Source organism: Pelodiscus sinensis, chromosome 3 (assembly GCF_049634645.1).
Source record: "Pelodiscus sinensis isolate JC-2024 chromosome 3, ASM4963464v1, whole genome shotgun sequence".
Lineage (NCBI taxonomy): Eukaryota > Metazoa > Chordata > Testudines > Trionychidae > Pelodiscus > Pelodiscus sinensis.
The window spans coordinates 141,066,940-141,079,971 of NC_134713.1; the positions used below are offsets into that span (position 1 = coordinate 141,066,940).

The window sequence follows — 13,032 nt, forward strand, 5'->3', positions numbered from 1 at the left end:
GATATGTGTTCTTTTTTTTAATTGTATCCTTTGGTATATATGGTTGTGACTATTTTCTTCCACTATTTGATCTGAGGAAGTGGGTCTGGCCCACGAAAGCTCATCATCTAATAAACCATCTTGTTAGTCTTTAAAGTGCTACATAGTCCTGCATTTTGCTTCAGCTACACCAGACTAACACGGCTACATTTCTATCACTAGTCTAGTTGATGATGAAGCATCCAGGGAAGAATGTCAGCGACACAGACTGAGGTGCATGGACTGAATGGAGACAGGAGGAGTGCATAGAGAGATCTGAGCATGAAGATGAGAGTTAAGAGCACGAGAGTAGATGAGATCAGGCAGAAAGCAAGTGGAAAGCAAGAAGAGGAAGGGAAAGGGCCTACAGGGCAGCTGGAAGAGGACCACAGTCACTGAGGGTATGTCTACACTACTACCCTAGTTCAAACTAGGGTGGTTAATGTAGTCAATCGAAGATGCAAATGAAGCCCGGGATTTAAATATCCCGGGCTTCATTTGCATCTTGCCGGGCGCCGCCATTTTTAAATCCCCGGTAGTTCGGACTTGTGGAACGAGGTGTAACGGTAGTTCAAATTAGAAAGCCTAATTCAAACTACCTACTCTGTGCCACGTGTAGCCGCGAGCACGGAGTCCGAACTACCGGGGATTTAAAAATGGCAGCACCCGGCAAGATGCAAATGAAGCCCGGGATATTTAAAACCTGGGCTTCATTTGCAACTTCGATTGACTACATTAACCACCTTAGTTCGAACTAGGGTGGTAGTGTAGACATACCCTGGGAGAGAACACTGATCAGCAGTCGGAGGAGAACTAGATGAGGGCAGTACTGTAGATACGTATCACCTTCCACTCTGTCTGCACATGTCCAGGCATTGTCTGGAGCAGGGTATTAACTATATCTTTTCCTCCCCCCCCCCATACCTTACCCAGTGCTAAACCTCCACTGTGGAAGCTTTAGCATGTCATAGGAGCATGGCTGGGTGTGGGATTAATACACCTTACTATGGCCCTGTTTGACATCAAACTCTATTGGTGCAGCATTCAACCAGTAATAAATGTGTGCAAATGCGTTTAGATTGCAAATGCAGGAAAATACTCATTATAAGAATGTAATGATGACAAAAAAAAAAGAGAAATCGTTAATGCCAGCAGTGATATATTGTAAACTGAAGACAAAGACTGTTAGACCGTAATCTCCTTTTCACAAAATACCTTTCTACCACTCCAGTAGTGCAAAGGTAATTTTTACCCTCTTTAAGGGCCTTTTATAAAGTTGTAATGGGGCCTCGGTGTAAATGAGAATGAGATTGGAGATCTGACGTACTCACCTTGGATGGGGAAAAACTTGGTTGAGAATGAAAAGGAATGAAAACCCTAAACTATTTTGGAGCATTGCAAAGGCAGAAATGGCAATTCTGGTTACGGTGAATCCCATTTTACAGAGGAGCTGTTCTGTGATGAAGTGACTTCATTATAAAGAAACTCCCCTGCGTCCTGCACTGCGGTAGTGATTTGTTAAGTGCTGACAATGTGCTCTGCGCTGTACGGGAAACAAATATGAAAAGTCCTTCCCCTGGAGAGCTCACAATCAAACAGAGACATAAAGATGACATGCACAATGTGACCCAAAGGAGGAAGGCACTTGGATTCTTTTTTAATTATTCGATTTTGTATATACAGTAAATAATCTTTTACTCCCAAATATCACGTACATTAACTACCTACCAGGCTGCCCTCAGCTCCTAAGCAACATTCATCTTAATCCTGGTTTTGCAAATCACTGGCGAGACCCAGACATTTTGCCCCATGTGAGGGGTGAAAGCCTGCATGGAAACATCCTGTGATACTTACTCAGCTTTCCACACTCTTAAACATGTCAAACTCCTTCCTGTGATCATCTCTAGCCAGTCCCCTTTCCAATCTTCTCCCATCCTCTCTGACCCTCCACAATTCGCCGTCAGCCTGTACAGAGCTGGAAATCTAAACTCCTGCTGCTGCAAGAGTTTATGTAATTCCAGTGACTTCATTATTGTGACTTCATTATTTGTAACACGAACAATGACTTTTCCCTGCAGTTCGAGCCTGGAGAGCTCTCCACTCTATTCCCTTTATTTTAATGAGTGAAGAGGCTGACTTTCCACTTGCTTGCATCTCCACCCTCTCCAATCTACAATACTTCACTAATGTTTGGGGAGGGAGGGTATTCATATAAAGCCTCGTTCAGAACACAGAGCATGGAAGGTCTGAGGAGCGGACCTGTTAGCTTTCAATCCTCCCCCACAGCAGACTAACATGAAGGCTGACCTGCAGAATTGGCTTTCCTCTTCTATTCCTTCAGGGAAAAAGGGGCCAGACTCTCTATTTCTGGCTACTCTGCTAAGGGCAGCTCCCAATCTGCAGGCATTATCTGAGGTAAGTGCCTGCCAGCTCTCACAGAAAGCTGGTCTGTCCAAGCATGAGCACGGCACTGGAGAAGAAGGACTGGGGATCTTACCTGCCGGACATCCAGCTGGTACTTGAGAATGGGATCCACTGCATCAGGTTCCTTCTGTGTCCACTGCAAGACATAAGAGTAGTTCTTGGATTGCTTCTGGCTCTGGGTGGGGTTGGGAGTATCGTAGTAAAACTCTGGGTTGTAAGCTTTTGCTGGGAAAGAAAAGAAAGAAGAGAGAGGGGAAGGGTAGGGGTGGGGTGGGAATTTAAGTTATAACGTGAGATGGCGAGGGTGGTGAGACTTCACTCCCCAACATATCAGCCCAACTGCAGCGGAGGAGGCACTCTGCACCCAGGGGCACAGGCTGGCACCATGCCACACACCTCATTCACATTTGAAGTGCCACTCAAACCATATGTTTCGATGCTCCCATTTCCACATGCACTATGGAGAGGGGGAGAGGGAAGGTCACAAAAACCAGTGACCCCAGCATGCCACGACACTGCACCAGAGAAGGCAGCAATGGGTTCAATTCTGTGGTAGAACTAGCTCGGATCTCCCTTCTGTTTGTAGTTTATCACTTTCCAGTGATATCTTTGTTACTCCTGTTTCATCAGCTGCTTTACAGAGCTGCCTGCTGACAATCCCGCGGAAAAGATCCTTCCGGGCAATGGACCATAGTTTTCTGTTCAGGGGGAAAGATCTGATTTCTCAGCCAATGTCTGCTCCTAGAAATGAAGAGCTGCACCAGAAAAGAGAGACAGGGGAAACATGCACTAGAAAGAGGCTAGAAGGTTGGTGGCAGATATAAAAGGCGGGGGGAGGCACTGCCCTCCCAAACTGCCAGGCCCACACTCCGTCCCCAGAATGCCTACTGCTTCAGCATGGCTTCCAACAGGCGTTCTGGGGGCGAAGTGTTGCTGCTCCAGGCGTCAGCCATGCTGGGGATGTTGGAGCAGTGTGCACTCCCCATGCTCCAGGGCGGGGAGACTCCTGTGGCGGGCTGAAGGCTTGCCCCTGTGGTGGTGGTGGCTTGGCCTTCACAGAGGGTGGGGCCTCAGGAAGAAGGGACAGGGCTGGGGCCTAGCTTCCCCCAGCCCTGTGTTCACTCACCACCCATGATGGTTGGCAACAGAAAGATTTTCCACAGGGCAGCAGCAGCCCTTTATCTTCCTCTGCCTCCACAAAAAAGCTGCAAAGCGAGCTGGCTTTGTTACAGGAACTGGTTGGGGTAAAATAAGACCCAATCCAAAACTGTTCCCAAGACTGGCCCTTCCCTCTGTGCACCTGTGTTTCTGGCCAAAGGAGTCAACAAAACACCACACAGCAAGTGCTCTCCAGCCTCGAGGAGTTTGAATAAGATTTCGGGAAGCATCCAGGGCTTAATTGAATGGAATCCTGTGCCTGAGGAGGATCATCCAGCCCCTGAAAGTTGCCCATCCTTAGATGCCGGAACAAAGCACCAGGGGCGAGAATCTGAGTTTGGACACCCAGGTGTCAATCCATAGTTTCATACATTCCAAAGCCAGAAAAGACCCCTGTGATGATCTCCTCTGACCTCCTGAACAGCACAGGCCAAAGATCTACCCCAGAATAATCCCTAGAGCAGAGCTTTTATTTAGAGAAACATCCATTCCTAGTTTAAAATGGTTGCTGATGGAGACTGCACCACAACCCTTCGTAAATTATACCAATGGCCAATTATTCTCACAGTTAAAGATTTACACCTTATTTCCAGTCTGATTTTTGTGCAGCTTCAACTGTCAGCCATTAGATAATTTTACACTTTTCTCTGCCAGAGCCTATTATTAAACATCTGCTCCACAGGTAAATATTTATAAACTGGAATCAAGTAATCACTTATCCTTCTTTTTGCTAAGATAAAGAGATGATGCTCCTTGAGTCATAAGAACATGAGAACATACATACTGGGTTCAAGCAAAGGTCCATCTAGCTCAGTATCCTGTCTTCTGACACTGGCAATGTAAGAGCCGCAGAGGAAATGAAGTGATCTCACTCCTGGCACCCATTCCCAGCTTCTGACCAAGGCTGGGAACACAAACCCTGCCCACCGGTGGGGCGATCTTCCATAAGGACTTTCCCTCTTATCCCATTACAGTCTCTCTTGAGGAGGAATGTTTTTAAATCTTTCAGTCATTCTCCTGGCTCTTCTCTGACCCCTCTCTAATTTTCAACATCGTTCTTCAATTCTGGGTACCAGAATTGAACATAGTCTTCTGGCAGCAGTTACACCTGTGCCAAGTCCTCCTACTCGACATAACCTCAGTCCTCCTATTCAACATCCTCCTGTTTGTGCATCCCAGGATTACATTAGTTCCTTTGGCCATCACAGTGCACCAGGAGCTCGTGTTCAGCTGATGATCTACCACAATTCCCAAATATTTTCCAGGGTCACTGATTCCCAGGATAGACTCCCCCATCCTCTAAGGACACCCCTTGTTCTTTGTTCCGATTTACATTTAGCCACATCAAAATACATAGTTACCATGCCATTCATATTGCTCTTCGGTGACTTACGCTCTAATATTACCTTTCCCTCCAATTTTTGGGTCATTTGCAAATTTTATCAGTGATGATTTTATGTTTTCTTCCAGGTCATTAATGTCAAAAATGTTATTTGTCAGCTGAAGAAGTGGGTTGTGCCCACGAAAGCTCATGATACCATCCATATATAGTTTTGGTTAGTCTCTAAGGGTATGTCTACACTACCACCCTAGTTCGAACTAGGGTGGTAATGTAGGCAACCGGAGTTGCAAATGAAGCCCGGGATTTGAATTTCCCGGGCTTCATTTGCATAAAGCCGGGCGCCGCCATTTTTAAATGTCCGCTAGTGCGGACTCCATGCCGCGCGGCTACACGCGGCACGGAGTCCGCACTAGCGGACATTTAAAAATGGCGGCGCCCGGCTTTATGCAAATGAAGCCCGGGAAATTCAAATCCCGGGCTTCATTTGCAACTGCGGTTGCCTACATTACCACCCTAGTTCGAACTAGGGTGGTAGTGTAGACATACCCAAAGTGCTACTGAACCATTGTTGTTTTTGAAGTTTTTTTAGCTACAAACTAACATGGCTACCCCCGAGAATGTTAATAGAGTCGCTGTACCCAGCTTAATGGAGTTGATCTAGGTTTGCACGCTCATGACTGAGCTCAAAACCTGGGCAAGAGCAAAAAGGGGGCAAGGCAAGAGATGGGCCTGAATCAGAAGTCTCTTGGGACTTTATGCGAGTCCAGATGCAGGTGTGAATTTCCCAGACTGGGGCCATCTCTAGATAGCATGGGTTGGAGGAGTGCACAGCAACTATACATATCACTGCCCCCCGACCTCTGCCACTACCAGAGCATGCTCCCGCCATTTTCCATCAAATGCACAGGCCCTGTCATTGTAGCATGGTGTGATCAGCCTGGGAAGGATTCAGTATTTGTTTTCTGTGAACTCTGATGGATGATACGAATGCTTATACACAAGTCTTTTTTTCTTGTTATTTTTATCGACTTAAATTTTTGCACAAGCAAGAAGTTCAGAACCACCTCAAAGACTAATTACTACTTATTCAACTTGTATTGACTGTGGAAGTCAAGTTTCATAATGGATTCCAAAATGATGATAATTACCATCTTGCATAACATTAATTCCTTATTAATTGATTCTGAGAAGTGGCAGCAAAGAGGGAAAAAAAAGAAGCCCTTTAATAAGGGCTGCGGCATATCAGATACTTTTAAAACTTCCATTGTGGAAAGCGGAAATGTCGCTGGACTTTTTCCAACTGTTTTAGGATGAAAGGAGAACCAGACAATTACACATTCAGATCATGTTTTATGGATCTTGTATGTAAGACTATGTCTACACTGCACTCTTATTTTGAAATATTTAATGTTATTCACAGCAAGCCCGTTATTTCAAAATAATTTTGAAATAACAGGCTTCTTACGCCGACGTCTGTAATCCTCATTTCACGAGGAGCAAGGGAAGTCGAAGGAAGCGTGTTCTTCCTTTGACTTCCTGCAGCGTGAACAGCGCCAAAAGGTGAGTTAAGGTACTTGGACTTCAGCTACGCAATTAACGTAGCTGAAGCTGCGTATCTTAACTCGACGTTAGCCCGCAATGTAGACATCCCCTAAGTGAAGCTGAAGAGCAGATGAGCACTGACCAGTCCATAGGAGGACAATGGCAACGCTGCTAATCTTTACAACATGTAAGTGCAGGGGGCTGACAAACTTCTGGGCCCCTGGGCAAGGTGGGGGGTGGGGATGGCTCTGCGCTCCTGGAAGTGAGGGGCCTCAAGTAGAAGGGGCGGGCCTGGGGGCAGCTAGCCCTCAGTGCTGCCCCAAGTGCACCACACCACTTCTCCTGCCAGCCTTTAGCATTGCCCAGAGTGCACCACCCAGGGTTCAAGCACTGATCTAAAGCAGGGGTGCGCATACTTTTTTCAACCGTGACCCCCACAGCTGGGCCTGGCTGTTCGCAGCTGTGCGGAGTGGCGACCCCCCAGGAAGACATCTGCCACTCCCTTGGGGGTTGCGCACCACTGATCTAAAGGGCCCACAGCTCTGGCCACCACTCCTGCTGCTAGAGCCCTGCTCCCTTTTGACTTGCTGGGCCCAATGCCCATTTCACCCTTCTCTTCCGCCCCCACTATCGGCAAGCCTGTGGATGGGGGATGGATGCAGGACAGTGTAGAAGCATTGGCAACCTGTGTCTCTGGAGGAGGGGGAACAGGAGGGCACTTGGCTTCAGCAGTCATAACATAGGGGAGCACGTGAGTCATGATCCCACATGCTCCCCACACGTCACCTATGTCCAGGAGTCAGATTGTGCCTGTAAAACGTGACAAGCTAATTCCTTACCTGTAGAAGAAGCTAACACCTCCATACCCCCATCCATCTTAGAATCCTTACATGGGCCCCATGATCACAGTACCTGAGCACTCAGGATCTTTAATGGATCACAGCACCCCATAACACAGGATGGTCCTGTTTTCATTGTGCAGATGGGGAACTGAAGCACCGAGAGGTTAAGTGATTTGCCCAAGGTCACACAATAAGTTTGTGGCAGGTCAGGGTGGCTCAAGTCCCAGAAGTTTCAGGCAGCTTTATGAGCGCTGAACCGTATATGCTTGACCGTATATGCTGGGTGCATACAAATGGGCAGAGAAGTTAGGGATCTGCACGCTAGCACTGGAAATCGAGGCCCTGGTCTTGAGAAAGGCTGGAACTGAAGGAACACTTGTCATAGTCACCTCTTGGATGGTGCTGGCTGTTAAGGGAATCCTGTCTCATGGGACTGAGCACCGCAAACTGAATGGCATTAACCCATTAATTACCAGCTCCAGGAAGGAATCCATGTGCTGGAAGCATTTCCAAGTTCACCAGGAATGAGTAAGCTTGTTAGGGACAGAGTGTGGTTTGACAGAGCACAATGGCCTACATTTCACAGTGCTGGCTGCAAGTTAGGGAGGAAAGGGGGGTAAGTTACGGAAAGAAGCCTAACGCTGGAGGTCTGAAGGGATAAGGGAAGGTTCACTGGAGAAGGGGATGTAGCTAATCAAAATAGGCTTTTCCCTTGGCACACGCCTGGAACATCCTAAGGCCAGCATGGTACCAGTGCCTGAGAAATGACTTAGTGGAAGATGTGAAATAAAAGAGGTCCCACCAGCCCTCCTCTATACAAATACTTAATCTGCAGGACGATGGAGTGTAAATCTATCCCTTTAGAAACCAGAGCCCAAGTCAAGCTTCAGGTCAAGGGAAAACCAGTTTTAACGATCGGCAGAAGTGGCTAGGTCAGACGGGTGGTTTTAGCTCAAGTACTGCTGCCCCTTTTTGCTGCCCAAGGAGCCGGAAAGGATTTCACTTGTAGTATAGGCTGGATTTGCACAAACCCAGCAGCAAATCCACTGAGTAAGAGCCCCTGATCCTGCTTAGTTTTTACCTCAGCCGAGAGATCTGGAGAAACAAGAGAAACCTGCACCAAAGGAATGGCTTTGTTTTAGAAAAGGGGACTGGAGGTCTCCAGGAGCTGATGACGGGATGCTGAATCTTACACACCCACATGATCAACATTTACACCCAATTACGATGGTCTATAGCTGAGAGCAGAAAGCCTCAGACTTCTGTACAGCAGCCTATGTGAAATGAGTTTGGTGGGTGTCACTCCTGTTCCTTAGAGGACGTGTTAACACCACAGAAACACACCAATCCAACAAGCACCAATGAGCCCCCTTCTAAATGGTGGCAGCAGAGGCACTAAGGGGGTACATGAGAAACGGGGGCTGCGCTCCCCACTCAGTACCCCCGGAGCTCGACTAAAGCACACTGGTTGAGAGAAAGAGCCTCCATGTCCAGGGCTCGCCAGCCACAAAGCAAAGCACTGAAAACCAGCCCCAGGAGATGGCAGTGTGTGAGACTTACCAGACACCTGGAAGAGGCAGGTGGAGACCCCCACATCATTGGAGATGCTGCACTCGTAGCTACCACTGCTCTCCCGAGTCACGCTGTCCACCTTCAACTCCGAGTAGTCCTGCTGCTCACTGGGAGGCAGGGTCACGAGGTTCCCATTGAAGCGCCAGACGGCCGTGGCTACCTTCAGGGGGCTCCCTTTCAGCATGGTGCACCGCAGGGTGACACTGCGGCCTAGGCCCTGGCGGATATCCTGAGAAGTTGGCTCCACCACCGGAGGGACTAGTAATGGTAATGACAAGAACAGAAAGGAAATCCATCAGAGGAATGGCAGTCTGCTTCCACGGCTAGACCCTCACTGGTTGCGCATCATCTCTCAATACTCCCATCCCCACTGCTCTTAACTGTGTATTGCTCCCCCTTGCTAGGGCAGCAATGACCTGTACAATCAACAGCTGCTTTAGCCATTTGCCAGCCACTCATGACGGGCCTGGGGCAGCTTGCAACCTCCCGCATCTCCATTATGTAGGGGCAGCCCATGGAGAGAACAGGTCCCAGATCTAGATATAAGCTGCCAAGGTAGAACATTATATGCTGAGCCCTAGAATATCAGCCCCCTGAACCTTCATATTAAATGAAGCCCACATTGCCCCGTCCCACCACCTGCATTTTCCCCGCAAACCCTAAATCAGAACAAGAAGGGTAGTAATTCCTCCAAGACAGTGTGAGCTGCAAACACAAAGTAACTCTCATGCAGAAATCTGTTTTCTCCTGTGCAACTTAGTACAGAGAAGGGTTACAATAGATCAGATAGAGGCCTGTCCCTTGGTAGGATAACACCTGTCAGCCCTTAGAGAACACAGATCCCTTTGTAGGCCGTTGGGGTGTTAAAGGGATGTAATGGATGCAAGAAGCCAGAGATGTACAAGACAGCAGAGTCTAGTGGTTAGATCAGGGGACTGGATGTCAGGACTTCAAGTTCTGTTTTCATGTTTACCATTGACTGACTGACCTTGGCAGGCAAACCACTTCCTCCCTCAATGCTTCATTCTCCTGACCCTTCACAAGGGGCTAACACCACTGATTTTCCTTCCTGGAGGTAAGGCGGCTATGAAAAACGATGAAGGTTCAGAACACTCGTTGAGAACCTCTGGAATGCATGAGTGAGGCACAGGGGAGGGACACGGCATGGTGACAGCATGAGCCACTGCTGCTTGGGCTGTACCGGTTTGATGTACTAACAGAGGACTCTGGTCACCAGGGCTATTGATCCAGCACCTTCCGACAGCACTACACTACTGACTGAAAGTAAGAGTGGGGAAAAACACAAGCTCTCTTGCTCGAATGAGTGTGGCTGCCCCCGTGAGAGGGCAGAATCTTACTCTTGCACTGCCAAAAAGCTCCAAGAGAGAGAGCACCGAGATGTCTTTCCATGCATCTAGTACTGTGTGTCTTCCTCTGTGCACCTGGGAGCATCTACAGCCCTGTGAGCAACATCGACCCCAGCACGACAAAATCTCTTCCACCACAGGAGAAACAGCATGTCCAGGGCTGGTACAACAGCGTCTCCTCTCCCAGGTCACCCTTGCTTGACAGTAACCATCTTGTTTTCCAGGTACCTGGCCCAGCTCTCAGCCTTTTGATCCTCTTCTGTGGTTAAATGGATTAAAAACAGCCCTGAACGGAGCGTGTGATGCCCTGTTGAGTGGCATGGTCAGCTCATTACAGATGGCATGCTAGCGGCGTGTCTCAGCAGGCGCTCTAAGAGCTGACTTGCCTTTGGCTTGCATGTCTCCCACCTCACAGTGTTATAATGTGAGAAGTTGTTTGATTAGCCCTAGTGCCACGAACGTGTCATCTTCATCCCCAGCTGCTATCCCATTTCTTGGGTCACATCTGCTCCTGAGAGGAAGCTGTTCTAATCGAGACCGTCTGGTGAGGTGGAAAAAAAAAGAGACGGCTTCAAAAGTGACATGGCAGCGACAGACGCAGTCAGCCAAAGCAAACAAGTTTGTGGGGTTGGAGGGGGCAGCCACCACTTCATAGCACTGAGGAGGCCATGGAGATCCGTGAGATCTGCCGAACCAGGGTAGGTCACTAGGCTGGAGAAGGGGGCCAGGAGCTAGACAAAAAGGTCCCCTTGCTGGCTACAGGGACACCCTGCTCCTTAATAGAGAGGCACTATATGAGGGCAGAAGGAAGACAAGAGAGGAGCAGGGGCAGGGCTGGGAGATCCCAGTTCTTGCCTCAGGGTCCAGGAGCTGCAGGGTCCAGGAGCTGCAACTCTAAATGTGCTCGGGGGGGGGGGGGGGGGGGAGAGAATAGGGAATGAAGATTCCCTACTTAATCTAGACTGCCAGCAGGGTTTGGGCCTATGTTACCATCACTCTCTTCTGCATGGGCAACGGTAAAATAAAATGCTGCATCTGGTTAGGTTATGCCCTGGATGGAGATGCCCACCTCCTCAAACACAAGACAGCACGTCACAAACTTTAAAGCATGGGGCACTGTCCTGCTCGAAGTACCATAAAACCTAGATCTTGGGTGCATGAAGGTCCCTTGACATGCTTGAGGGAGTTATGGAGCTAGCCCTGGTCTCCTGGCTAAATTCCAACATTCAACCTTCCTAAATTCCTTTCCATTTCTCCCCTTACACGCTGTTGTGTAGTGCTGGTGTGTGCTGTAAAGCACCTGCTATGATCCCCCCCAGAGGTGGCTGCGTTCAGCATAGGAGCAATCTCTGAAAACACAGCATTCCAGGGTACTTCCGCCTGAAACGTACTATGCAAATGTACAGACTCCTGTCTTCCTCCTGTGCCAAATAAACCGTAGAACAGAAGCATGGCAAGAAGTATTATGAAAAGGCTGAAGAGGGCAGAGCATTCCCCTGCCAGACAGTGTTAAAGCAGCATCATTTCTCCAACAGGTTCATTCAGATGCTGCTGCTGTGAAAACACAGGGCAAAGCAAGCCCGCCTTAGCTGTAAAATTATTTTGCAACTGTAAAAATCATAGCCACTCACCTGCTTGTTAGGAACAAATAAAATCAACCAAATTAAGGTGGTTTCACTGGTCATCCCAGAGATCTGAAAGCCAAGAGAGACTCTATCCAGCACCCTCATAGCAGCCAGTCTGAGATATTTGCAGAGAATGGGGCTGCCAGGGTAGCAGGGCCATTTTTAGTGAAAGTCACAGGGAACATGTGACAAATAAGAACAGGAGTCAGGGAAGTAGTGTAAAGAAATATCAAGTGCTGGGGTGAAGTTTTGGGTCCTAGTCATGGTCTAATGTTCTTTGTTTCCTGGAACTTACTAGATCCACGCTTGTGCAGCCATACCAGAGGGTAGAGAAATAGTTGCAGGTCCACAGCCAACCTTTTAGAACCAGTTTTGTAAAGCCTTTTTTTATCCTAGCTTCAGAGAAGGGAGAAGCCACGTTTCCTCACAAAGGAATCAAAGTCGCCAGATGGGAACTCCAGTCCATTGTCTCCTTGGACTGTTACTGTGTGGCCTCCAATGCTGCCTACGATGGTAACCCAGAAAGTTTTCAGTGAACTGTCCTTGTATCGGGTCCACCTGCCCCACAGAAACATCCACAAATGTCAAGGAAACGTCCTCCCAGCCCCAGGAAAGTCACAGGAGCCACAAGTCATATGACCACAGCACAGCTAGGTCCTGCCCCAGGGCACAAAGCCTGAGAAAATTGGTTTTGATAATAGGATGGAGTCCTCGCCACTGGCAGCTGCTACGTGTCCTTGTCCATGGATTCACATCACTGTGGACTCTTGTCACGAAGAGTGCCCGGCCAAACAGTGCCCCCATGAGATGGAGGGGATGTGGTGCGAGCATGGCTAGGCAGCCCCTTCCCATTTTTTTCTAGTTGGGGCCACAGCCCCTTAGGCCTGGGATCATTATTTACACTTGGCTTTACAGCAGGTGCGAAACGCTATGCAGAAAGCCAAGAGACACACCCAGGTCCCTGCCTGGAGCTTGCAGGGCAAAGGCATGAATGCACATGTGCAAAGAGATTGGCCTGGGCCCCCAAGATAGGTGGAGCCTGAAAGAAGAAGGAGACTCAGCTGGCACTAGCTGAGAAGCTCCTCCTCCAGAGAAAGGCAGGAAGTGAGGAATGGCAGGAGAAAAGGGAGAGAAGCCTGGAC

General features: G+C 48.6%; 1 protein-coding gene across 1 annotated transcript in view; it reads right to left on the bottom strand.

Annotated features, from left to right (window-relative positions):
* Window positions 1-13,032, bottom strand: part of MDGA1 (MAM domain containing glycosylphosphatidylinositol anchor 1) — a 240,777-nt gene that overhangs the window by 67,754 nt on the left and 159,991 nt on the right. Inside the window, exons 10-11 of the mRNA XM_006126531.3 lie at window positions 8,887-9,156; window positions 2,516-2,667 (exon numbers count right to left, since the gene is read on the bottom strand). Of these exons, the coding sequence (XP_006126593.2) occupies window positions 2,516-2,667; window positions 8,887-9,156 (422 nt within the window). The remainder of the gene's footprint in view (window positions 1-2,515; window positions 2,668-8,886; window positions 9,157-13,032) is intronic.